We start from the raw sequence: 27,673 nt of genomic DNA, 5'->3' as shown, positions 1-27,673 counted from the left end.
CATCCATCCTATATATAATAATAGTTTGTACCTGTTAACCCCAGTTGCCATGTCTCCCCTCCCCCCGACTTGGCAACCACAAGTCTGCTCTCTATGTAATGACGTTTATCTTATCCCATTACAGCTGTGATCTCCACTACAGTAAAAGCCATTAATTGAAGCAAATGTGTCAAAGGTGATTAAACAGGCAGGGCATAACTCAATGTTAACAAAAAGCCAATTGTCTATAATGATTTAACCTAATTAAATGGAGAATGTTGGACATTTTAGCCATAATTTAAAGCTCGATAATGGGTGTTCTTTGGCACATGGAGCTATTTTGAAATTTATCAAATCACATTATAGGACATGGTGGGGACAGGTGGTGATGGGGAGAGAGTTATTCACACAACGTATCTTCAAGATAGCCATTACTGCTTTGTCCATGGAACAGCATTTTCTTGATTACCTCTGTATAAATAAATGAGTGGATAAATATTATATTTTCGGGGAACAGAAATAGCATTTAGTGTGGTAAACATAATCTGTCGAGGAAAGATGGAAATCAAGGATATATATATATAAGTTTATAATTACTAGATGAAAGTAGATATCATTTACTACAAATCAGACTTAATCATAAATGCAATGGAAAATGGTCATTTACAATAGTTTCTGGAGATATTAGAATCATGGATTCCTAAAATAAATGGCCATTAAACTCCTACAGTAAAATATCCATGCTCATAATTATAAACAAGGAAGAAATAAAGTATAACATGCAAAAAACTCAACAATGGCATTATGTCACAAATTATACTATTTCCTAGGCAACCTGACATACTTGTAAGACTGTTACAAAACACAGCCTCCTAGAAAGTTCTGAAAGTCAAGCAAATCAACAACTAACCCAAAGTAATATGTCATGATAACAAATCCCAACCACCATATAATAGCCTAGACACTCTGCCAAGGTCTTTAGACAGAAAATTGAAATAAGGCATTTTGGACTAGATATTTATCCTGGTCTATTACTCAGATATTTTTCAGAGAAAGTGTCACTGTAAGACAATGATACAGCTTCTTCAAAGAAGTAAAAATGCTAAGATCTAACTCCATTTTATATTACTATTGGCTCATATACACATGTCACTGGGAAAAAAAAGTTTCACAAAACAGTCCCTACTCTTACCACTTGTGACTTCTATGATATATTCTTTCCTATCCTACTTTATCCTATCCTATCCTAGTCATCTTTTCTAAAAAATAAAAAAATAATAATAATGCTTATTTTAACCGAGTCACATTTCAAGACCTGTACACTGAAAAACTCTAGTCTAAAGAGGGAAAAATAGTACTGGGATGTGTGATTGCTTTATGTCTTATCACATGTAAACTATTAACACAAAATAAAGCAAAATCAGTTTAAATCTACTGTTGTCTCTCTGAATTGCAAGCCATATAACAGAAACTTTGTGTTAGAAATCTGTTATGACATTCTACACAGTTGGCCAAACTTCTTAGGAAATGCGAAATGAAAGTTGCTTAGTTGTGTCCAACTCTTTGTGATCCTATCAGTCCATGGAATTCTCCAGGTCAGAATAATGGAATGGGTAGCCTTTCCCTTCTCCAGGGGATCTTTCCAACTCAGCGATAGAACCAGGGTCTCCAGCACTGTAGGCAGATTCTTTACCAGCTGAGCCACAATGGAAGCCCAAGAGTGGGTAGCCTATTCATTCTCCAGGGAATCTTCCCGACCCAGGAATTGAACTGGAGTCTCCTGCATTGCAGGCAGATTCTTTACCAACTGAGCTATGGATGGCAGTTAAGTGGCACCTATATCACAGTTCCTCCTTGACACATTCATGGCAAGTATCATCACTTGACCATTTCACTCTTATCCACTAGGTCTGGATACCCCTCAAAATCCTTCACAGAGGAGCCTTGCAGAAAGCAATCACCAATTGCTTAGAGCCACAAGCACTGAGTAGCACTGCAATCTCTGGAGAACCCCACAACCAAACTCTTTGTTGTCTTGAAAACAGCAACAAACTCAATAGAAAAAGATAGCTCATTATAGTTAAAAAAAAAAAAAAAAAGAAGATGACGGAAGTTTCCAATTAATTGTTCTGTACTCCAAGTATGGTAAAATAGGTCAAATTTAACAATACTATAAAAAACTTTCTAATTTTCATTATGGTATGAATATTATTTTCTTCAAAGTTTAAACAGATAAAGAGCCACAAATGATACATTTCATACATGGTATCATATAAGTAATTTCTAATAAATACCCATCTGCCAAAATACTGTCAACATTAATCTGGAAGGTGAAAGAGGAGAGTGAAAAGGCTGGTTTAAAATTCAACATTCAAAAAACTAAGACCATGGCATGTGGTCCCATCACTTCATGGCCAATAGATGAGGAAAAAGTGGAAACAGTGGCAGATTTTATTTTCTTGGGCTTCAAAATCACTGTGGATGGTGACTGCAGCCATGAAATTCAAAGACACTTGCTCCTTAGAAGAAAAGCTATGATAAACCTAGACAGCATATTCAAAAGCAGAGACATCACTTTGCTGACAAAAGTCCATCTTGTCAAAGCTATGGTTTTTCCAGTAGTCATGTATGGATGCAAGAGTTGGACCATAAAGAAGGTTGAGCACTGAAGCCTTGAAGCTTTCAAATTGTGGTGCTGGAGAAGACTCTTGAGAGTCCCTTGAACATCAAGGAGATCAAACCAGTCAATCCTAAAGGGAAACAAACCTGAATATTCATTGGAAATACTGATGCTGAAGATGAAGCTCTAATACTTTGACCACCTGGTGTGAAGAGTCAACTCACTGGAAAAGACCCTGATGCTGGAAAAGATTGAGGGCAGGAGGAGAAAGGTGACAGGAGATGAGATGGTTGGGTGGCATCACTGACTCAGTGGACATGGGTTTGAGCAGACTCTGGGAGATGGTGAAGGACAGGGAAGTCTGCCGTGCTGCAGTTGGGTCGCAAAGAGTCAGACCCGACTTAGTGACTGAACAACAACAAATTTCCCAACAACATTTCTTAAGATGGTTCTAATCACAAATCATCTCTTTACCATTTCTGTCCAAGATCCAGCCTAATAATCTCTTTCCTGTTCCTGAAGTGCCTGAGCTCCTCCTTGGTAGGTCCCTTTCCACCAAGCTCATTCTGCCCCAAGGGCTTATATATTTGTTAATCTCTCTACCTGGTTGCACTGCTTCAGTCTTTGTGCCATCCTCAATGAAACCCTGGGCTATTTTTGTTTGGAGAATTATCACTGTCTAAATTCATCTTGTCCATCTAAATTCATCTTGTTCATTTATTGTCATGGTAATGGGTTCACCTGATGAACTAAACTTAGTGGAGTATAATCTGAAAACAGTTTCTCTCTCCCATTACTGCTCTCCAAACCAGGCGAGAGTTCCCTTTCCAGATCATTGTTGTTATCTTAGGATGGTCCCCAATGCTGGAGAGTTTCATTGTTAGATAGGCAAAGAAGTACAAAATCAATCAACACTTACATCCCATATCCAATGAATATTTTTCCTGATTTCTCTACCTGGCACCTCGTCCCTACTCCTGGGGCTTTCTGGTGATTTTTCAGACTGCTTGTGAAGAAAAAGGTACACATGATGTGTTCTTTTCAACTGCCTGCTCTGACTTCCTCTCCTCCTGTAATCACTGTGCTAATATGACGCCATCAGGTCACAGCATATAGATGGGATGAGAGGTCAAAGAACAAATTAACTGATGCTGGTTGCACTTCTCCAGTTGACTTTCTAGGTCCCTTTCTTTCACACTTTCTAACATTACCACCATGTAGACTCTTTTGGGTTCTTCTCACTCTAGCAGAATATACCTTGAATCTTTTAAAACAGCCCAAGCCCAATCTCCTTCCACAGAGGAAAATCCATTTAGACACACAAGGTCTTAGCACGTATCAGTGGAAATGTAGCTGCTTTCACTCTAGCCATTTCCCCTTTATATATGGTCCAATCTGTGGACAGGAACTCACCAAAATCCAATGGGCATTAAACTGTCAGTTTCCACTCCTTAAAGAAAACACTCCCACTCCCTTTGTGTTCTGGTCATGGCATACAAAGTCTAGACTGTGGGCTATAGGCTAAATATTTCTCATCTACTTAGACATGGCAGAAATATCATTTTTCCAGCAAAATTTTGTGCTGGAGAGTATAAAGTGTAATTAAGTGCTGTGTTTCATAGTATAAAGATATCATTGGGAGTGGCTGTCCAACCAGAGGTTGCATTTCCTAGGTTCTCTTGTACCCAGGCATAGCTGTATGACCAGTTCACTCCAATAGTATGTGCGTGGAGGTGATATGTGTGACTTTGATGCCACTAGTGGAAATTCCCACCTATATACGGAAATCTTTGAGTCTCTAAAGGATGATCAACTTGCCACACGGGGGGAACCTGACTCTGACTCTTGGGATCTCAACATGGAGGATGCTAGACACTGACCAGGAGCAAAGGCACCAGACTGTCAAAATTATTAAAAACTTTGCGTGTGTTAAACCACTGAAATTATGGAATCTGTTACATCAGCTAGAGATACCCTCATATACATACATTTAGTGAGTAATAAATGGCATAGCAAAATCTTTTACAGCATGGAAAAGTAGCTATAATCTTCAGGTTTGTATTTCACTTGAAAATCTAAGACAACAGAAAAACTTCACATAGAATATCCCATTTCAATTCTCTTTTGTTTCCTATCTAAGTCCACTAACATGTTAGTGCCATGTAAACAGGGACTTTGTTTGTACTGTTCATCACGTTTCCTAGGATGATAGAAAAAAGAGATCAGATTTGTGTTTACCAGAGTCAGAAGGTAGTGGGAAGGGAAATTGGATGGAGGTGGTCAAAAGATACACACTTCCAGTTACAAGACAAATAAGCGCTAGGGTTGTAATGTACTACCTGACAAAGATAATTAACACTGCTGTATGTTATATATAAAAACCGTTAAAGAGAGTACATCTTAAGAGTTCTTAGCACAAGGGAAAAAAAGCTTTCTTTTTCTTTTATAGCTATATAAGATGATGGATGTTCACTAAATTTTCACGATTCGTGTAAGTCAAACCAATATGTATTAATACTACACCTTAAATATATCAGTGCTGTGTGTCAATTATATCTCAGTAAAACTGGAAGAAAAAAGATTCAAAGAGAAAGAAATCCTAAATACTTTATACAAAAGAGAATGGACTACTAAGAACCAATTTTTGTTTATTGAAAATATAACCTGATTTTTGGAACTTGCTATAAGAAGTAACCAAATTTATGTGCCTTAAAGCTGTAAATATTTCTTACAAAAACCCTATTTAAAGAAATTCTAACCATTCACTCATCTCTAGGGAAGGTGTTAAGATTGGGTTGAATGTAACAAAAGATGAAATGCAGATGGAAAATCAGAGGCAGCTGAGTGTCTTGAAAACTGCATTGCCACAACTAATGATCTAAGGATTAAGTAAAGTATTTCTCAAAAGTTTAGCAAAAACAGCAAATGCAGTCAAAAATGTTAGGAAACTCTATAGGCATGGACAGTCATTTTAGTATACTTTGAAAGTATTCAGAAAGCACGTTCTTCAAGAAGTTCACAAAGGTTTGTTTGATGGGATTATTTAGAAGAATTCATATGGTCTCTGCTGACTAAACCTTCATGTTCAAAAGTTACACAGCTAGCAAGTTTTTACCTTAAGGGCTTTCCTGGTGGCTCACAGGTAAAGAATCTGCCTGTAAATGCAGGAGATGTGGGTTCAATCCCTGAGTAGGGAAGATCCCCTGGTGAAGGAAATGGCAACCCACTCTAGTATTCTTGCCTGGTAAATCCCATGGACAGAGGAGTCTGGCAGGCTACAGTCCATGGGATTACAATAGAGTCGGACATGACTTAGTGACTAAACAACAACAATAAATTACCATTATTAGAAAGGAGAGAAAACTTAGTAACTTGGCCACTGTCATTGATAGCCTATTTGGGTAGAGTTACTCGAAAGTGACTCCCCTCCTTCACCAACTTCAGCTGAAAGTGAACATTTAATGAGGACAGCACATCTGCCTATAGGGGCAAAGAGAATACTCTAGCACATCAAATACTTTTCCCCAAAGCTTTTGCAAGTGATACTTGAGTGAGTTTCAATAGTCTAACTATTTGTTTTCTATGCCTCCATGGAGTTTTACCCAGAGATCAGGTGAACAAATAACTGATTTATAGACCAAGTATTTTAGGTATTTTCTTATTTTCTATGTTGGAGCAAAAGTTGGAGATCCTAAATAATCATTTTTTAAAGAAATTAATCTGCATATTTAAAATAACCATTATTTATCAAAAGCTTAAATACTTGATTTAAATAAATCTTTTCTACAAGCATGTAAGTTGCATCTTAATGGATCTAAAATAAAATTGACATTATTTGAATAATTTATCCCAATATGCTCATTTAATATGACTATTTTTTAGGAATAGCAATTTAGGTGTACAACAAAAGCTCCAACTGTTTACAAAAAGGAAGAATCTATGAGCAGTTAATGGGCTCTTACCAGTGCAGCACATTTCATGTCAATAATCTCTAAGGGTGGTCCAGGAGCACTATGGATCTCAAGATGATACCAGATTTGAAAATTGTTAATAGCATTATCTGAAAAAAAGAAAAAAAACATGGCACATTTTAATGTGTGCATTTTAGAACACCATATTTTACATAAATTTTGAGACACATAAATAGATACCATTTTCAAATTCTTTATGATGGACTCACTTGTCAAGAGCTGAGGGGAAGGTGAAAAGTCAATTTCAACACAGTTTGTGAGCAGTAAGAGAAGCCCCAGGCTGCATGGCCATGAGAATGGGCTGTGAAAGCATCCTGCCTCATGTGTGCACCTGTAAACTCACTAAGTTCTTCACAAAAATAAGAATGTTTTACTTTTAAGGATTAATATTTCAAAAGAAATAACTAACCCTTTGCCCTCTAATCCCCAAAGCATTCATATAATATACATAGACATATCTAAATATGGTATTATAATAGACAAAGGTACATTTCTAGTACCACACAAATCTAGCTTAAGGGAAAAAAATGAGGAAGAGTTCATGAAATGTCTCGTTTCTTGGGAGTGTTAAACAGGATCCTATCAATTTAGCTCAAAGAAAGCTGAAATGGGGTATGGATGGTTTTTAAAATAACAAAAGAGAGGAGGAGGAAGAGAAGAGGGGAAAAGTAAGGTGGGGGGGAAAGGAAAAGGAAAAAGAAGAACTAGAAGAAAGAAATAACAGGCCCAAGGTGGAGTCACTTGCCTCCGAGAGAGTAAACTAAGACTTAATTGCAGTTTCAACCTCTCCCAGGAATGGACTTTTTACAATTTTCTGGTCAACACTAGTGAGCCAGCCAGGCTCATCTGTCCACGGGGATTCTCCAGGCAAGAATACTGGAGTGGGTTGCATGCCCTCTTCCAGGGCATCTTCCCAGCCCAGGGATCAAACCCAGGTCTCCCACATTGCAGGCAGATTCTTTACCATCTGACCTACCAGGGAAGCACACTAGCAAGGCAATCTTGCCTGAAACAATCCTTTCATTTCTTCTGCTAATAACTCCCCTGGTCCATCCCCTCCCCCTCCACATTTCTATAAAACTTGAGATCAGCTTTGTATTTGCTACATGGGATGCCGTCTGATTAATTAATAAATGAATAAAACCAATCATATCCTCAAATTTACTCTGGTGAATTTTGTTTTTTTCTTCTGCTGGATCATTGAAAAAGCAAGAGAGTTCCAGAAAAACATCTATTTCTGCTTTATTGACTATGCCAAAGCCTTTGACTGTGTGGATCACAATAAACCTTTGAAAATACCAGACCACCTGACCTGCCTCTTGAGAAACCTATATGCAGGTCAGGAAGCAACAGTTAGAACTGAACATGGAACAACAGATTTTTTTGTTCCAAATACAAAAAGGGATATGTCAAGGCTGTATATTGTCACCCTGCTTATTTAACTTATATGCAGAGTTCATCATGAGAAACACTGGGCTGGATGAAGCACAAGCTGGAATCAAGATTGCCAGGAGAAATATCAATAACCTCAGATATGCAGATGATACCACCCTTATGGCAGAAAGTGAAGAGGAACTAAAAAGCCTCTTGATGAAAGTGAAAGTGGAGAGTGAAAAAGTTGGCTTAAAGCTCAACATTCAGAAACGAAGATCATGGCATCCGGTCCCATCACTTCATGGGAAATAGATGGGGAAACAGTGTCAGACTTTATTTTTTTGGGCTCCAAAATCACTGCAGATGGTGATTGCAGCCATGAAATTAAAAGACGCTTACTCCTTGGAAGGAAAGTTATGACCAATCTAGATAGCATATTCAAAAGCAGAGACATTACTTTGCCAACAAAGGTTCGTCTAGTCAAGGCTATAGTTTTTCCAGTGGTCATGTAGGGATGTGAGAGTTGGACTGTAAAGAAAGCTGAGCACCAAAGAATTGATGCTTTTGAACTGTGGTGTTGGAGAAGACTCTTGAGAGTCCCTTGGACTGCAAGGAAATCCAACCAGTCCATTCTGAAGGAGATCAGCCCCGGAATTTCTTTGGAAGGAATGATGCTAAAGCTGAAACTCCAGTACTTTGGCCACCTCATGTGAAGAGTTGACTCATTGGAAAAGACTCTGATGCTGGGAGGGATTGGCGGCAGGAGGAGAAGGGGACAGCAGAGGATAGATGGCTGGATGGCATCACTGACTCGATGGACATGAGTTTGAGTGAACTCCGGGAGTTGGTGACGGACAGGGAGGCCTGGCATGCTGCGATTCATGGTGTCACAAAGAGTCGGACACGACTGAGCGACTGAACTGAACTGAACTGGTGACAGAGTAATGCTTACATCTGGGTTCCCTAAATATATTAATACAGGTCTTTCTGCTGCCAGTGATGTCCAAAGTCTCACCTCCAAATCCTGAAACCAAAAACCCTGGTCTGCCACAAGAGCTCTGTGTAGCAGGGTTGGTACTGGCATCAAACCCAGGCTCTTTCTATTAGTTCTCAACTGTTCAGCTTCTCACTTTGATATTCTTTATGCTTCAATGCTGAGCTAGATTACAGTTTAAGATAACCTCCAGTTTCAATTAACTGTTTGCATATCATATCCATATTGTCAAGTTGTAAATATTCCAAGAACTGCATGTTTGATTAACTTAGGTAAATCACTAAGCCTCTTTGGGTCTCAATTTCCTCATCTATGTAATAAGGGGCCAAGATTTGTGCAGTTCTCAGTCTCTTTCTTCTGAAAAACTGTTTCATTTTGCATTGCATTGCAATGCATTGCACTGTATTATATTGAATGTATTGAACTGTATTGCATGGCTCAAATAATTGGCTCAGTAAATCCAAAATCTGCATGTTAGACCAGCAGACTGTTGACACAGGAAGAGTTGGAGTTCAAGTCCAAAGTTAGAATTCCTTTTTTACTCTGTGGAAGTCAGTCTTTGTGCTATGAAGACCTTCAACTGGTTAGGTAAGACCCACCCACATTATGGAGGGAAATCTTTTTTAAAAGTATAAAGATGTAAATACAATTCTCATCCAAAATCACCATTATAGAAACATCCAGAATATCGTTTAACCTAATATCTGGGCACCGTGACCCAGCCAAGTTGACACGTAAAATTAACTATCATGGGGATGAGAACACCTACTTTTTGTAATTACTTTGACTATCATATAAGGTAGTATTGTGATGAAGCTACTTTAACTTCTATAGAGCTAAAAACATACGATGCATATGAATTTGTTAGTGACAATGAGATTAGGGATAATTTATTAATGAACTGAACAAGAAAAATAATTATTAAACATTGTTTACAGGTTTTAAACATATTAAAACTTTTCTAATTATAAAATTAATAATTCACTATAGCAATTTAATAAATTACTGAAAAGCTTTAGAAAATAAAAATTATTCATAATCCCATGACCAAGAGTATTTATTTTTTGTATAAAATTTAAAGTTTAATATATCAATAAAGACATATATAGGCATATATACACATTATATATAATTGATAAATCCATACATATGTGTGCCTTTGTATATACACATTTGATAGCATTCAGAGAATACTCACTATTAAATTTAATACTAGTCATTAGGGAAATGAAAATTAAAACCACAATGAGATATCACACCTGTTAGAATGACCATAATCAAAGAGACAAGAGATAACAAATGCTTTTGTGGATGTGGAGAAAAGGGAATACTTTTGCACTGCTTGTGGGATTGTAAATTGGTATAGCCACTAAGCAAAATAGTACAGAGGATCCTCATAAGATTAAAAACAGAATTGCCATATGATCCAGCAATCTCACTTCTGGGAATATATCCAAAGAAAATGAAAATATGAACTCAAAAATGTATCTGTACCTTCATGTTCATAGCGATATTATTTATAATAGCCAACGCACGGAAACAACCTAAGTATCATTGATGAATGAATGGATAAAGAAGTTGTAATATACATGTTCAGTGGAATCTTACTCAGCCATAAAGAACAAGGAAACCCTACCATTTGTGACAGCATGGGCACTATGAAGGCATTGTGATAAGTGAAATAAGTCAGGTAAAGAAAAAAAAATACTCATGATTTCAGTTATATGTGTAGTCTAAAATAAACAACCAAAACAATAACAAAAAACCCAAACTCATAGAAAAAGAAATCAAACTTGTGGTTATCAGAGGCAGAAGACGGGAATAGGGAGAAATGAAGGATGGTGGTCAAAGGACATAAACTTGTAGTTATAAAATAATTAAGTACTAAGGAGGTAATGTACAGCATGATGACTACAGTTAACACTGCTGTATGATATACAGAAAAGCTAAGAGAGTAAATTCTAAAAGTTTTCTTCAAAAGGAGAAAATTGTTTTTCCTTTTATCTTTCTTTTCTTTTTATTGTATCTATATAAGAAGATGGATGTTAGCTGAACATACTGATGGTAATCATTTCACAATACGTGTAAATCAAACCATCAAGCTATATGGCCTTAAACTTATACAGTGATATATGACAATTATTTTTCAACAAAAATGGGAAAAAATTATATGCAGATAATATCTATTCAAAAACACTTTAAATCAAATTTAAAAATTAAGTTTTAATTAACATAATAAATCATATGGGAAACATTCTTATATTAAAATATCTGTGCATATTATTGATTATTTTATTTTAAAAATCTAAGCTGTGTGATGACAGGTTGCAAAACAGATTAAGAACCAGGAAAAATATATGTACAGTTATCCCCAATTCTTCAGACAGGCCTTTCCATATTCCTACTGAAACAGAATTAACCTTTCCATCCCTTGTAATAACGTTGCTCTTTTTCTTACTGATTGGTCAGCAGCACATTTCTTTTCAATTAGAGAAGTTTTCAGTTACGCAAAATGAGTAAGTTCTGGAGATATAATGTACAACAAGGTAATTATAGTTAACAGGGTAGAGTGTATACTCTAAATTTGCTAGAAGGTAGATTGTGTGTGTGTGTGTATACAGGCTTATTAATTGTGACACATGTACTACTTTGGTGGGGAATGTTAATGATGGTGCAGACAATCCATGTGTGAGGGCAGGATGTATATGAGAAAACTCTGAAACTTCCTCTCAGTTTTACTGTGAACCTAAAATTTACCTAAATATTAGATATTTTTAAAATATGCCACTCAGATTTGATAGGTCATTATACTGAATATCAGATCAGATCAGATCAGATCAGTCGCTCAGTCGTGTCTGACTCTTTGCCACCCCATGAATCGCAGCACGCCAGGCCTCCCTGTCCATCACCAACTCCTGGAGTTCACTCAGACTCACGTCCATCGAGTCAGTGATGCCATCCAGCCGTCTCATCCTTTGTCGTCCCCTTCTCCTCTTGCCCCCAATCCCTCCCAGCATCAGAGTCTTTTCCAATGAGTCAGATCACTTTAAATTGTATGCATATTTTGACAGTATTCAGTTAGAAGGTAGATTGTGTCTTTACTTTCTGCAAAAAAGTGGTAACTATGTGAGATGATAAATATGTTAATTAGGTTGATTCTGGTGATTATTTCACAATGTATATGTAAATCAAATCAATTTGTCCACTTTAAATATGTACAATTTTTAATAGCCAGCTGCACTTCAGTAAAGCTGGGACAAAGAAGAAATGAAAATAATTAGATAAGAATTTTTTAGGCTTCCAAATAGGGGAATATGAAAAATAATGGTAACATCCAGTTTTAACAAGGGTCAGGTTCAAAGAGACAATCTTATACATTATAATGGAAATTTGAATTGATAAAAATTGGAAGAGTGCTTTAACATGTTTAAAATGTTTAAGAATTGTTTTTCCTTTGATCCAATGATTTCATTTTAAGATATTTTTTGGAATAAAATAATTGATAATATGCACAAATACTTTAATATGAGAATGTTTCTTTATAATTTATGTTGAATAATTGAAACTTAATTTAAAAAATTTTAAATAGCCCACACAGTCACAAGTAAATGTAATTTCCTAACATGACTCCCCCAGGAACCCCCACAATAGACTTTGATAAACTATCCCTTGGGCATCTCTTAGATAGGACCCCCAAGATACAAACAAGATACAAGAAAACCTTGGTATATTTTTGGAATCAATTCTCACTTCCTATCTGCTCTCTTCTTGCTTGGAGAATTCCTTGGACAGAGGAGCCTGGTGTGCTGCAGACCATGGGATCACAAAGAGTCAGACACAACTGAGTAATTAACACTATTACTCTCTCAAGAGAAGCATCTAATGCTAGTCTCTGAAATGTTTTCCATCTTTAGGGGTATTTCTCTATCCCCATCACCACCCTAAAAAACACTGTTCTCTTCACTTCAAACCCAGTTAGCTGTTGTGGTGGCCTAGCTGTTCTCTTTCTAAACTGTTTTGAATAAGTGCCTGGATATCCCCATGTATTCTGTGATGGTTAATTTTATATATCAACTGGGCTGGACTATGGTGTCCAGTTGTTTGATTACACACCAGTCTAAATGTTGGTAGGAAGATACATGAACACTTTAATCAGTAGACTTTGAGTAAAGCACAATACTCTGTTTTTGTGAATGTGCCAACTCCAATCAGTTGGAGGCTGTAAGAGCAAAGACTGAAGTGACCTGAAAGAGAAGCAATTCTTAGCCAAGCCTGAAACATGGAAACCCTCTCAGAGCTTGTAGTCTGCCTAGTCTTTCCTGGGCAATTTGGACTCAAGACTGCAACAGCAACTTTTACTAATTTTCCACCCTGCTTCCCTGGTGGCTCAGTGGTAAAGAATTTGCTTACAGTGTAAGAGATATAAGAGACATGGGTTCAATCCCTGGGTCGGGAAGATCCCCTGGAGGAGGGCATGGCCACCCATTCCAGTATTCTTGCCAGGAAAATCCCATGGACAGAGGAACCTGGCGGGCTACAGTCCATAGGGTCACAAAGAGTCGGACATGACTGAAGCAACTTAGCACGCAAGGACGTGCTTGCCCTATAGATTTTGGACTTGCCAGTCTCCCTGGTTATATTAGCCAATTCCTTAAAATGTCTCTCTCTATAAAGATATAGATTATTATATTATATTTAACTATACTATATTGGATTGCATGCTGTATTATATTATATTAGTGTCTCTTTCTTTGAAGAATCCTGATTAAACACAAACTCATTTAATAAAGATTTCTATTTTGGTATGCCTGTGGTTGAACTTTGCCCATGTCGACCCACTTTTCTCTATTTCTCTCTTCCATCCCTGCTACTCACCCATAAGAGAACTCATTCACCCACTCTCTCAGAAACCTGCCCTGTCTATTCCAACTCTCCATAAACCCATTTTCTTTCAAATTTTTACTGAAAAGATATGATGTTGAACAACATTCAAAGGAAGCTTTATAATATGGGAAGGGGAAACAATAGCATTTACTTTCTTTTGCCTATGAGGCAGACTGCTATCATTTCCTATATTTAAAAAAGAACTGCCTTATGATCCAGCAATCCCACTGCTGGGCATACACACTGAGGAAACCAGAAGGGAAAGAGACACGTGTACCCCAATGTTCATCGCAGCACTGTTTATAATAGCCAGGACATGGAAGCAACCTAAATGTCCATCAGCAGATGAATGGATAAGAAAGCTGTGGTACATATACACAATGGAGTATTACTCAGCCATTAAAAAGAATACATTTGAATCAGTCCTAATGAGGTGGATGAAACTGGAGCCTATTATACAGAGTGAAGTAAACCAGAAGGAAAAACACCAATACAGTATACTAACGCATATGTATGGAATTTAGAAAGATGGTAACAATAACCCTGTGTATGAGACAGCAAAAGAGACACTGATGTATAGAACAGTCTTATGGACTCTGTGGGAGAGGGAGGGGGTGGGAAGATTTGGGAGAATGGCATTGAAACATGTAAAATATCATGTATGAAATGAGATGCCAGTCCAGGTTTGATGCAGGATACCGGATGCTTGGGGCTGGTGCACTGGGATGACCCAGAGGGATGGTATGGGGAGGGAGGAGGGAGGAGGGTTCAGGATGGGGAACACATGTATACCTGTGGCAGATTCATTTTGATATTTGGCAAAACTAATACAATTATGTAAAGTTTAAAAATAAAATAAAATTAAAAAAAAATAAAAAGGAACACATTACATTGTTAAAATAATATATTCATTAACATTTTATCAGAATTTGACTGAAATTTTGTGTTCAGTAACAGAAATATGTGTAAAGTTCTTCACTTATGAAAGAGTAGGCAGCCTTCAAGCTGAAGTATTATAATCTACTCATTTTAATGGTAGTACAAACTACCATTTGTACTACAAATCCAGAAATTAATAACATGTAGTTAATCCTGAAATAATACAATTCTTACAGATACATGAAATACACATTTGTATATGTATTTTGAGTGTAAAGTAGCTACTGACTTACAAATGAATGATGAGGGTTTATGAATGTTGATCATGAAACTCTCCATAATAATAAATTTACCTGCTTTTTCATCATCAAACTTGTCAGATAGTTCTGATAATGATTTCTTATAGAAGGGTATTTGATCCGTATCTTGATCTTCATCTGAGTCATCCTGAGAATCACCATTATGTTTGCTTTTAACAGAAAATGAAATTGTACCTACAACACACAGATGCAAGATGTCAGATTAACGAGGGTTTAGTTTTCAAAACTAACAATTAGAACTTAATAGAAATTTCAAGGAAATATTTTAAATATCCATTAAAATGGTAATTTTTAAACAGCTTTCTCATAATAATTAAGAAAATGTAATAAATAATAGAACTGCATCAGCCTTCAGAAAACATATTGGTCTTGAGTGAGTGTTCTTACATATTTTCTAAAGTAATTTGTAACACTCGTTTATTACCTCATTAAAATGTTTATTTTGCTTAATACAATATCCTAAGCATGCACTTTCCTTTAAGCCTTTCATATGCAAAGTACAAAATTTTGTTCAAAAAACAATAGTGTCAAAAATTTGCACTCTTTACCTGAAATTTTTCTTATAATAAAATTGACTTATAAAAGACTGATATTAACTTTTAAACTGAACCTAATATATAAGGAAGTAATTCACAAATTGACCCTGATATCTCAACACCAGCTTGCTATATTCATATTTTTTATTCATCTTTAAAGGATTATTCAAATATTATTTTCCCTTCAATGTCCCACACTTCCATCTCCCTCCTCATTCCTTGCTGATTATCTTATTTCTATTTCACTAAGAAAATGGACACTTTCTGGAAAGAATTTCTTCACAGTCCCACCACCACACTGACAAACGCTTCCACGATGGAGACCTTATCCTCTGGCTTTCCTCTTGTAAGAATGACTGATACATTCCTATCTGGACAGCTCCTGGATGCATGCACTGGATTCCATCTACTCTGGTCTACCCCAGGATCTGCCTGCTGTAATTATCCCTACTCTCATCTGCATCTTCAATTCTCCCTCTTTGAAACTTTCTGTAATAACATCCAATTTCCAAAAAGCCTTCTCTCCATCTAATGTGTATGTGTGTGTAAATGTATGTACTTTTTAATACTTATTTTCATACACACTCCCTGGAGAGGGCATGGCAACCCACTTCAGTATTCTTGCCTGGAGAATCCTATGGACAGAGGAGCCTGGCAGGCTACAGTACATGGAGTCTCAAAGAATTGGACATGACTGAAGTGACTTAGCACACATGCATGTGTACATACACACACACACATATACATACAAACACTAATATCATGTTAGGCTCAGCACCAGAATCTGGATGAAATGCACTATATAAATCACAAAAATGATTCAAGGCATAAAATAAATACATTTTTTTAAGAAAAAATCAAAGCAATATCTTGGCACTCCTCTAAGCAAGTTTAGTAAGTGTCTTCTTTCAAATTGGCAAAGAATAAAATATTGTCTTGGTATTTAAATCGTTAGAAAGAATTAAAGATAAAGCAAGTAGGAGATAAAGCTATAATTCAATATTTAAAGCTAAAATAAAATGTATCAAAATTAGAGATAATCCATAGGAATATAGATTCAAAAATTGTATGTCCCACAAAACAAGTCCAATAATTAATAAAAAATGCTTTACTCTTTCAGATTGGTAATTTTAAAAACTTTTGATAATATTAATTATTGATAAGTGTTGAGTAACAACCCCTGTCTCAGATACTGTTGGTAAGAGTAAAAATTGGTACTACATATTTTGGAGGGTAATTTTCCAACAGTTACCAAACTGTTCTACATTCCCTTTGATATATGTCTAGTTTTTATCCTGTAAATAGCTTATATCTTAAATATTCTCCCCATTGAAAAACTAGCAGAGATATTTACAAAGATGCTGTTGCAATATTATCTGGAATTACAAAAACTGAGGAACTCAATTTCCATCTATGCCTGACTAGTTACATGAATTAAGATAAACATTTATTTGGATTATTGTTCATCTAATTAAAAGAAAAAAATCTATGAAATCTGAATTGAAAACACATCCATGATACTCTGAGTGAAAGCAGCCATTTACAGAGCTTTATGTCTCATATGACCTGCTATGTGGTGGGTCTGTGTGTATTTGTGTTTAAAAGATATATATGGATATGAATTGGTACTTGGACAGGTATTTATTTTCTCACAGTTCTGGAGGCTACATGTTCGAAATCCAGGTGCCGACAGGGTTGGTTCCTTCTGGAGATTCTGAGGAGGATCTGTTCCATGTCCCTCTCCTAGTTTCTGCTGTTTACCAGTAATTCTTGGCATTCCTTGGTTTGTAGATGTATCATTCCAGTCTGCCTTCATCTTTGCATGGTGTTCTCTCCTGTACCTACTTGTGTCTATTTTCCTCTTCTTATAAGGACAACAGTCATATTGGGTCAGGGCTCACCCTAATTCAGCATGATTTCATTTTAATTTGAATATATCTGCAAAGACCCTATTCTAAATAGGATCACTTTAACAGGTATTGAGAGAGTCATTTCCTAGGCAGGTTGATAAGAAGTCTAGGGGTCCCCAAGGAGAGAGGGGTCTGGAATTCTCAAGAAGAAAGAAAGGACAAACTTTTTCCCTCTACATTCCTTAGGATTATATAACAATAATGCATCCTGCCTGAAGACAGTCTCTGGATTAAACCTTCTGGCTAATCCTGTTATCTTAAAATGTAAATTATGGGAGTAGGTCTGGTGAGGTCTTTACAACCTCCAGACATTCTTTTGATTCATCTGAGAGTATATAACTCCACTGCTAACACTAGCAAGGGGGTACTCTTTCTGCCCCCTTCTGATGCCTATGTCAGAAGCTTTCTCTATCTCCTTTATACTTTACTAAAACTTTACTACACAAAAGCTCTGAGCAATCAAGCCTCATCTCTGGCCCTGGATTGAATTCTTCTCCTCCGGAGGCCAAGAATCCCGGTGTCTTTTCCTGGCTTAGCAACAACCTTTCAGTATCTGTGGTTAAAACACTAGGTCCTTGGGCAAGCAGTTCTGACAGTACAGACAGAACATAGCATGGGGACATACCTCCGAATATAGACAAGCATGTCTTCTTTTAGGAGTGTTCCCAGATCATGGCTAAGAGTAGTTGGAGCTGAATCACAGGGTCATTTCAGGATCTGCAGTTGAGCCAAAGTTGGAGGGCCTGCCACAAGGGCACAGACAGGCATGTCTCCCAGATGGTCCCCAGGTAGGTAGAAGTGGTGGCTAAGAGGGACTGAAGCTGTGTCATGGACCACTTCGGTGTCCACACATGGGACTGAATTCTGTGGGCCTGTTATACAGGGCATGGGCAAGTATGACTTCTGCTAAATTCCTTGGCAGATAATGCTAATGGCAGGACCAAAGTCAAATGGGACTGTAACAATCCACAGGGGTGTTTTCTGGTCTGTAGCCATGATCACAGGTGGCAAGACTGTCATCTGAACATAAACCTGCCTTTTCAAAATGGTCCTCCTTGGTTTTGGACTCCACCAGGGTTTTGTGGTCTCCTACCTGGATCCCACAATGGCACTTTTGTCCTTGGAAGGCTTTCAAATGATTGTGCTGAAGAGGGATACAACTGGTGGATCTTCTACTCTGCCATCTTGCTGATATCATTCCTATCTTATTATTTTCAATTTCCTTGTTTTGAAATATCACAAAGGCACGTAAGTTACAAATTAAACTTCATGTCATATTATAAACATGGCTTTCTTATTTTACATAGGAGCTTGGTATATGCTCACAAACAGATTGTGGAAAGACAGGATATATAGTGGAAAGAACATCAGGCTTTTGATAGAATGTGGATTCAAACTCTTGACTCTACTACTGCAAATTTAGCCTTGAACATGTCACTTACCTCATTTGTAAAATGGTGCTAGTTGTTTTGGGAATTAAATGACTACATAGTTTATGCTTATGTAGGACTTACTATATGCCAGGCATTTTTCCAGGGATTTACAAAAGCTGACAACTTTTCCCAAAATATACCTATGAAATAACTCCTATTATTATTCCTATTTTAAAGAAGTGAAACTGTGACACAAGAAAGTTCAGTAGCTTGCTCAAGGTCTGCTGCTGCTGCTAAGTCACTTCAGTCATGTCCGACTCTGTGCAACCCCATAGACGGCAGCCCACCAGGCTCCTCTATCCCTGGGGCTCTCCAGGCAAGAATACTGGAGTGGGTTGTCATTTCCTTCTCCAATGCATGAAAGTGAAAAGTGAAAGTGAAGTCACACAGCCGTGCCTGACTCTAAGCGACCCCATGGACTGCAGCCTACCAGGCTCCTCTGTCCATGGGATTTTCCAGGCAAGAATACTGGAGTGGGGTGCCATTGCCTTCTCTTGCTCAAGGTCAATCAGCATTTAATAACACAGCTGGAATTAGAACATGAGCATTGTGATTTAAAGTCCACACTTTTTAAAAATTATTAGATTTTATTTTTTAAAGAGTTTAATGTTTACAAAAAATGAGTGTAAAGTACAGAGAGTTCCCATATACCTCCCGTAGTTTCCCCTATTATAAATATCCTGCATTAGGTGGTACATTACTTATAAGTGATGAGCTGATAACAATATATCATTATTAACTAAAGTCCATAGCTGACATTCCGGTTCACTCTTTGTGTTGTACATCCTATGACTTTCACAAATGTATAATTTCATCTATCTGAAAGTGAAAGTGAAAGTCGCTCAGTCGTGTCCAACTCTTTGCGATCCCATGGACTATACAGTCCATGGAATTCGCCAGGCCAGAATAATGGAATGCATAGCCTTTTCCTTCTCCAGGAGATCTTCCCAAGCCAGGGACTGAACCTAGGTCTCCCACATTGTAGGCCAATTCTTTACCAGATGAACCACAAGGGTAGCCCTTCATCTATCTACCATTATAGTATCAGAAAATAGTTTCATCAGTTCAGTTCAGTTCAGTCGCTCAGTCGTGTCCAACTCTTTGCGAACCCATGAATCACAGCACGCCAGGCCTCCTTGTCCATCACCAACTCCTGGAGTTCACCCAGACTCACGTCCATCGAGTCAGTGATGCCATCCAGCCATCTCATCCTCTGTCGTCCCTTTCTCCTCCTGCCTCCAATCCCTCCCAGCACCAGAGTCTTTTCCAATGAGTCAACTCTCCACATGAGGTGGCCAAAGTACTGGAGTTTCAGCTTTAGCATCATTCCTTCCAAAGAAATCCCAGGGCTGATCTCCTTCAGAATGGACCAGTTGGATCTCCTTGCAGTCCAAGAGACTCTCAAGAGTCTTCTCCAACACCACGGTTCAAAAGCATCAATTCTTCAGTGCTTAGCTTTCTTTATAGTCCAACTCTCACATCCATACATGACCACTGGAAAAACCATAGCCTTGACTAGACAAACCTTTGTTGGCAAAGTAATGTCTCTGCTTTTCAATATGCTATCTAGGTTGGTCATAACTTTCCTTCCAAGGAGTAAGCATCTTTTAATTTCATACCCCCCGCCTCAAATACCCTGTATCCCACTCATTCATCCTTCCCCTGCAAACTCTCTTTCCCAGAACTGGCAACCACTGGTCTTTTCAGAATGTTGTATAGATGGCCTTTTCAGATTGGCTTCTTTCACTAAGCAACATACATTTAAGCTTTGTCCAGTCTTTTTGTCATTTGTTTTTATTACTGAAAAATATCCAATTGTATGGATATACCACTATGTATCTATTCACTTGCTGTAGGACATCAGGGCTGCCTCCACCTTTTGGTGATCATGAATAAAGTTGTTATAAACATCCATGTGTAAATTTTAAGTATGAACTCATTTGGGTAAATACAAAATGAGCTGATGATTGCTGGATCATGTTATGAATATGTTTTGTTTTGTAATGAATTGTTAAATTGTCTTCTAAAGCACCTGTACCACTGTACCATTTTGTATTCTCACAAATAATGAATGAGAATTACAACTGTTCTACATCTTTACCAGCATTTGGTATTGTCAGGGCTTCTGGATTTAGCCATCCTAATAGGTATGTAGTGTTATCTCATTGTTGTTTTAATTTGAAGTTCCCTAAAACGACATATGATATTGGAAACCTTTCCATATGCTTATTTACTATCAGAATATTTTCTTTGGTGAGGTGTCTCTCCAGATTTTTTGACAGTTTTTAAAATTGGGTTATTTTATTGCTCTTATTAGTATTTTAAACTGTATTTTAGAAACCATTAATTTATTAGATATCAAAAAAATGTACAACAAACAAAAAGGCACTATACATTAATAAAAGATTCAGTAAACTAAAAAACCAGTAAACAAACAAAAATGAGCTTATATATACAGAGTACAGATTGGTGGTTGCCAGAGGCAAAGGGTGGGGGTGGGTTTAGTGAAAAGGGTAAAGGGAGTCAAAAGGTACAAATTTCTTGTTATAAAATAAGTCATGGGAATGTAATGTACAGCATGATGGCTACAGCTAATAATACTGAATTGCATATTAGAAAGTTGCTAGGAGAGTAAATCTTAAAAGTTCTCAATACAAGAAAAAAATTCTAAGTGTGCACTGATGTTTAGATTTAACATGATCATTTTGCAATAGTAACAATTATTAAATAAAAAAGATTCAATATAGCAATATTAGATTAAACCCTATAGACCTATACACACCTAAAAACAGAGGCCCAAAATATATGAAGAAAAAAATTGATAAAACCAGAAGGAGAAATAGATAATCCTACAATAATAGCTGGAGACCTCAATATCCCACATTCATTAATGGACAGAACAACTAGACAGAAGACAGAAGAAATAGAGGATGTGAACAATACTATAAAACAACTAGACCTAACTGACTTACATAGAACTTCCCACAAAACAGCAGAGGAGACACATTATTCTCAAATGAATAAGGAACAATGTTTAGGGTAGATCATATGTCAAACCACGAAGCGAATTTTAATAATAAATTTTAAAATCCTAAAATTGCACAAAGTATTTTTACTCATCACAATGGAATGAAATTATAAATAAGAATGAAATATATAAATTTGGAAATTAAACAACATAAACAATATTTCAAAGAACAAATCACAATAAAAATGAGAAAATATCTTGAGAAAATTGAAAATGAAAACATAGCATATAAAACAAAGGATGCAATAAGAGCAGTGCTGAGGGCAATGTATAGCAGTAAACAATTTCATTAAAAAAATGAATAATCTCAAATCAACAACCTAACTGTACACTATCAGCTCAGATCAGATCAGTTGCGCAGTCCTGTCCGACTCTTTCTAACCTCATGAATCGCAGCATGCCACGCCTCCCTGTCCATCACCAACTCCCGGAGTTCATCCATACTCACGTCCATGGAGTCAGTGACGCCATCCAGCCATCTCATCCTCTGGTGTCCCCTTCTCCTCTTGCCCCCAATCCCTCCCAGCATCAGAGTCTTTTCCAATGAGTCAACTCTTTGCATGAGGTGGCCAAAGTACTGGAGTTTCAGCTTTAGCATCACTCCTTCCAAAGAAATCCCAGGGCTGATCTCCTTCAGAATGGACTGGTTGGATCTCCTTGCAGTCCAAGGGACTCTCAAGAGTCTTCTCCAACACCACAGTTCAAAAGCATCAATTCTTCAGTGCTCAGCCTTCTTCACAGTCCAACTCTCATATCCATACATGATCACAGGAAAAACCATAGCATTGACTGGACGACCCTCTGTTGGCAAAGTAATGTCTCTGCTTTTCAATACGCTGTCTAGGTTGGTCATAACATTCCTTCCAAGGAGTAAGCGTCTTTTAATTTCATGGCTGCAATCACCATCTGCAGTGATTTTGGAGCCCAGAAAAATAAAGTCAGCCACTGTTTCCACTGTTTCCCCATCTATTTCCCATGAAGTGATGGGACCAGATGCCATGATCTTCGTTTTCTGAATGTTGAGCTTTAAGCCAACGTTTTCACTCTCCACTTTCACTTTCATCAAGAGGCTTTTGAGTTCCTCTTCACTTTCTGCCATAAGGGTGGTGTCATCTGCATATCTGAGGTTATTAATATTTCTCCCGGCAATGTTGATTCCAGCTTGTGTTTCTTCCAGTCCAGCGTTTCTCATGATGTACTCTGCTTATAAGTTAAATAAACAGGGTGACAATATACAGCCTTGAAGTACTCCTTACCTACTTGGAACCAGTTTGTTGTTCCATGTCCAGTCCTAACTGTTGCTTCCTGACCTGCATACAAATTTCAAAAGAGGCAGATCAGGTGGTCTGGTATTCCCATCTCTTTCAGAATTTTCCACAGTTTATTGTGATCCATACAGTCAAAGGCTCTGGCATAGTCAATAAAGCAGAAATAGATGCTTTTCTGGAACTCTCTTGCTTCTTCCATGATCCAGTGGATGTTGGTAATGTGATCTCTGGTTCCTCTGCCTTTTCTAAAACCAGCTTGAACATCGGGAAGTTCACAGTTTGCATATTGCTGAAGCCTGGCTAGGAGAATTTTGAGCATTACTTTACTAGCATGTGAGATGAGTGCAATTGTGCAGTAGTTTGAGCATTCTTTGGCATTGCCTTTTTTTGGGACTGGAATGAAAACTGACCTTTTCCAGTCCTGTGGCCACTGCTGAGTTTTCCAAATTTCCTGGCATATTGAGTGCAGCACTTTCACAGCATCATCTTTCAGGATTTGGAATAGCTCAACTGGAATTCCATCACCTTCACTAGCTTTGTTCATAGTGGTGCTTTCTAAGGCCCACTTGACTTCACATTCCAGGATGTCTGGCTCTAAGTCAGTGACCACACCATCGTGGTTATCTGGGTCGTGAAGATCGTTTTTGTACAGTTCTTCTGTGTATTCTTGCCATCTCTTCTTAATATCTTCTGCTTCTGTTAGGTCCATGCCATTTCTGTCCTTTATCGAGCCCATCTTTGCATGAAATGTTCCTTTGGTATCTTTGATTTTCTTGAAGAGATCTCTAGTCTTTCCCATTCTGTTGTTTTCCTCTATTTCTTTGCATTGATCGCTGAAGAAGGCTTTCTTATCTCTCCTTGCTATTCTTTGGAACTCTGCATTCAGATGCTTATATCTTTCCTTTTCTCCTTTGCTTTTTGCTTCTCTTCTTTTCACAGCTATTTGTAAGGCCTCCCCAGACAGCCATTTTGCTTTTTTGCATTTCTTTTCCATGGGGATGGTCTTGATCCCTGTCTCCTGTACAATGTCACAAACCTCATTCCATAGCTCATCAGGCACTCTATCTATCAGATCTAGGCCGTTAAATCTATTTCTCACTTCCACTATATAATCATAAGGGATTTGAATTAGGTCATACCTGAATGGTCTAATGGTTTTCCCTACTTTCTTCAATTTAAGTCTGAATTTGGCAATAAGGAGTTCATGGTCTGAGCCACAGTCAGCTCCTGGTCTTGTTTTTGCTGACTGTATAGAGCTTCTCCATCTTTGGCTGCAAAGAATATAATCAATCTGATTTCGGTGTTGACCATCCACTGGAGAATGGAATGGCAAACCACTTCAGTATTCTGCCTTGAAAACCGCATGGACAGTATGAAAAGGCAAAATGATAGGATACTGAAGAGAAACTCCCCAGGTCAGTAGGTGCCCTATATGCTATTGGAGATCAGTGGAGAAATAACTCCAGAAAGAATGAAGGGATGGAGCCAAAGCAAAAAAATACCCAGCTGTGGATGTGACTTGTGATAGAAGCAAGGTCTGATGCTGTAAAGAGCAATATTGCATAGGAACCTGGAATGTCAGGTCCATGAATCAAGGCAAATTGGAAGCGGTCAAAAAAGAGATGGCAAGAGTGAATGTCGACATTCTAGGAATCAGCAAACTGAAATGAACTGGAATGGGTGAATTTAACTCAGATGACCATTATAACTACTACTGCGGGCAGGAATCCCTCAGAAGAAATGGAGTGGCCATCATGGTCAACAAAAGAGTCTGAAATGCAGTACTTGGATGCAATCTCAAAAACGACAGAATGATCTCTGTTCATTTCCAAGGCAAACCATTCCATATCACAGTAATCTAAGTCTATGCCCCAACGAGTAATGCTGAAAAAGCTGAAGTTGAATGGTTCTATGAAGACCTACAAGACCTTTTAGAACTAATACCCAAAAAAGATGTCCTTTTCATTATAGGGGACTGGAATGCAAAAGTAGGAAGTCAAGAAACACCTGGAGTAACAGGCAAATTTGGCCTTGGAATACGGAATGAAGCAGGGCAAAGACTAATAGAGTTTTGCCAAGAAAATGCACTGGTCATAACAAAACTCTCTTCCAACAACACAAGAGAAGACTCTATACATGGACATCACCAGATGGTCAACTGTACACTATATGAACTACAAGAAGAGCAAATTAAACCCAAGACTAGCAGTAAGAAAAAAAATTAGAATGGAGGGAAATAATATACAGAACTGTCGGGAGCCGTGTTAGGCATTACTGACAAAATGGAGGCATGGCCCCCAACCCCCTCGCCTTGTCCCACAGGCACAGACCCCGGATGAAGGAGTTAGGCCTTGTGATTCTTTTTTTTTTTTTTTACTTTTTTTTTTTAATTTTATTTTTAAACTTTACAATATTGTATTAATTTTGCCCAACATCGAAATGAATCCACCACAGGTATACCCATGCTCCCCATCCTGAACCCTCCTCCCTCCTCCCTCCCCATATACTCCCTCTGCGCCGTCCCAGTGCACCAGCCCCAAGCATCCAGCATCGTGCATCGAACCTGGACTGGTGACTCGTCTCATACATGATATTATACATGTTTCAATGCCATTCTCCCAAATCTCCCCACCCTCTCCCTCTCCCACAGAGTCCACAAGACTGATCTATACATCAGTATCTCTTTTGCTGTCTCGTACACAGGGTTATTGCTACCATCTTTCTAAATTCCATATATATGCGTTAGTATACTGTACTGGTGTTTTTCCTTCTGGCTTACTTCACTCTGTATAATAGGCTCCAGTTTCATCCACCTCATTAGAACTGATTCAAATGTATTCTTTTTAATGGCTGAGTAATACTCCATTGTGTATATGTACCACCACTTTCTTATCCATTCATCTGCTGATGGACATCTAGGTTGCTTCCATGTCCTGGCTATTATAAACAGTGCTGCGATGAACATTGGGGTACACGTGTCTCTTTCCCTTCTGGTTTCCTCAGTGTGTATGCCCAGCAGTGGGATTGCTGGATCATAAGGCAGTTCTATTTCCGGTTTTTTAAGGAATCTCCACACTGTTCTCCACAGTGGCTGTACTAGTTTGCATTCCCACCAACAGTGTAAGAGGGTTCCCTTTTCTCCACACCCTCTCCAGCATTTATTGCTTGTAGACTTTTGGATCGCAGCCATTCTGACTGGCATGAAATGGTACCTCATAGTGGTTTTGATTTGCTAACTTGTTCTTTCCTTTCTTCAGTTGAGTTGGCTGGAAAGAATGTTAAGGTGCTTATTGTTCTTGAGAGAACATGAGAAAGCACAAAGCCTTCTGCAGTTGTGCCCAGAAGATAATCTATAAAGTACCCACTGACATTTGTTCAAGGATCTTTACAAAGAATGTCCCAGGATGAGCACATAGGCTGCAGCTTGAGGCCATGGGAAGGACTGTTATCTGAGACCTGTTTGTGAGGGAAATATGTATGGCAAAAGAAGTTTGCTGAGTTTAGGGTTTAGGAATAATTAAGAATATCTAGAAGCCTTTTTAGGAGGTAGTGAAATTAAGATGCTAGGGGCAAACAGATTTAGAAAGATAAATAAACTGAGGAATGTGGCATGAGTTACAATGTAATCACAAGTTAAGTATAGGACACATAAGAGAAAGTAGATAATAGATAGTAAAGCTGATTCTGAGAAAATCGCTGAAGCAGGAACTCTGTTTGAAGGACAACAATGATTTCTGGAGACAGTAAATCTGGGTGGGGCAAACCGAAAATGTCAAACCTCTGACCTAATGCTTTTGTCAAAGTATAAAAGAGAACCTGAAGCTTGAAATAAACATGTAGTTCCGTACTATGAGTCAGAGGCTACATCATCGTCTGCTGACACCGCTCACCCCTTCAGGCTGAGTCCCTGCCTGCTGGAGCTGGACTCTGGCACAGAACAGAAAAATAAAGGAAACAAACAAAAAAAAACCCAAAAAGTCTGTTCTTTGAAAAAATCAACAGAAGTGGTAGATCATTAGCTAGATGGACTCGGAAAAAAAGAGAAGACTCAAATGAATAAAATTGGTAGTAAAGTAGGATATTACTATTATTTTTACCAAAATAAAAAGCATTATATATGCATATATATGAGAATATTATAAACAATTATGTGCCAAAAATTGGATAAACTTAAATGAAATGGACAATTTCCTAAAACACTCCCTGACATATGAATAATAGAAAACTTGAATAGACACAAAATTAGGAAGAAAATTAAATCAGTAATCAAAATCTCCCTGCAGAGAAAGCCCAGCACAAGATGGCTTCACTGTTTAATTCTACCAAACATTTAAAGAATTAACATTTCCAAAATACTGAGGAGGAGGGAAAAATTTCTAACTCATTCTAGGAGGCCAGCATTGCCATGATACAAAAACTAGACAAAGACAGTACAAGAAAACTAAAATCTAATATCCCAATAAACATTGATTCAAAA

At 37.8% G+C, this 27,673-nt stretch overlaps 1 protein-coding gene across 2 annotated transcripts in view; it reads right to left on the bottom strand.

Annotated features, from left to right (window-relative positions):
• CFAP47 (cilia and flagella associated protein 47) overlaps window positions 1-27,673 on the bottom strand; it is a 504,014-nt gene that overhangs the window by 125,443 nt on the left and 350,898 nt on the right. For both annotated transcript variants that reach the window (XM_027534335.1, XM_027534336.1), the window contains 2 exons: window positions 15,055-15,195; window positions 6,562-6,659 (listed from right to left, as the gene is read on the bottom strand). In XM_027534335.1, the coding sequence (XP_027390136.1) occupies window positions 6,562-6,659; window positions 15,055-15,195 (239 nt within the window). The remainder of the gene's footprint in view (window positions 1-6,561; window positions 6,660-15,054; window positions 15,196-27,673) is intronic.

The sequence above is a fragment of the Bos indicus x Bos taurus genome, chromosome X (assembly GCF_003369695.1).
Source record: "Bos indicus x Bos taurus breed Angus x Brahman F1 hybrid chromosome X, Bos_hybrid_MaternalHap_v2.0, whole genome shotgun sequence".
NCBI classification, from domain to species: Eukaryota; Metazoa; Chordata; class Mammalia; order Artiodactyla; family Bovidae; genus Bos; species Bos indicus x Bos taurus.
Note: the sequence above shows the minus strand (reverse complement) of the source record. Positions and strands in the feature narration are given on the sequence as shown.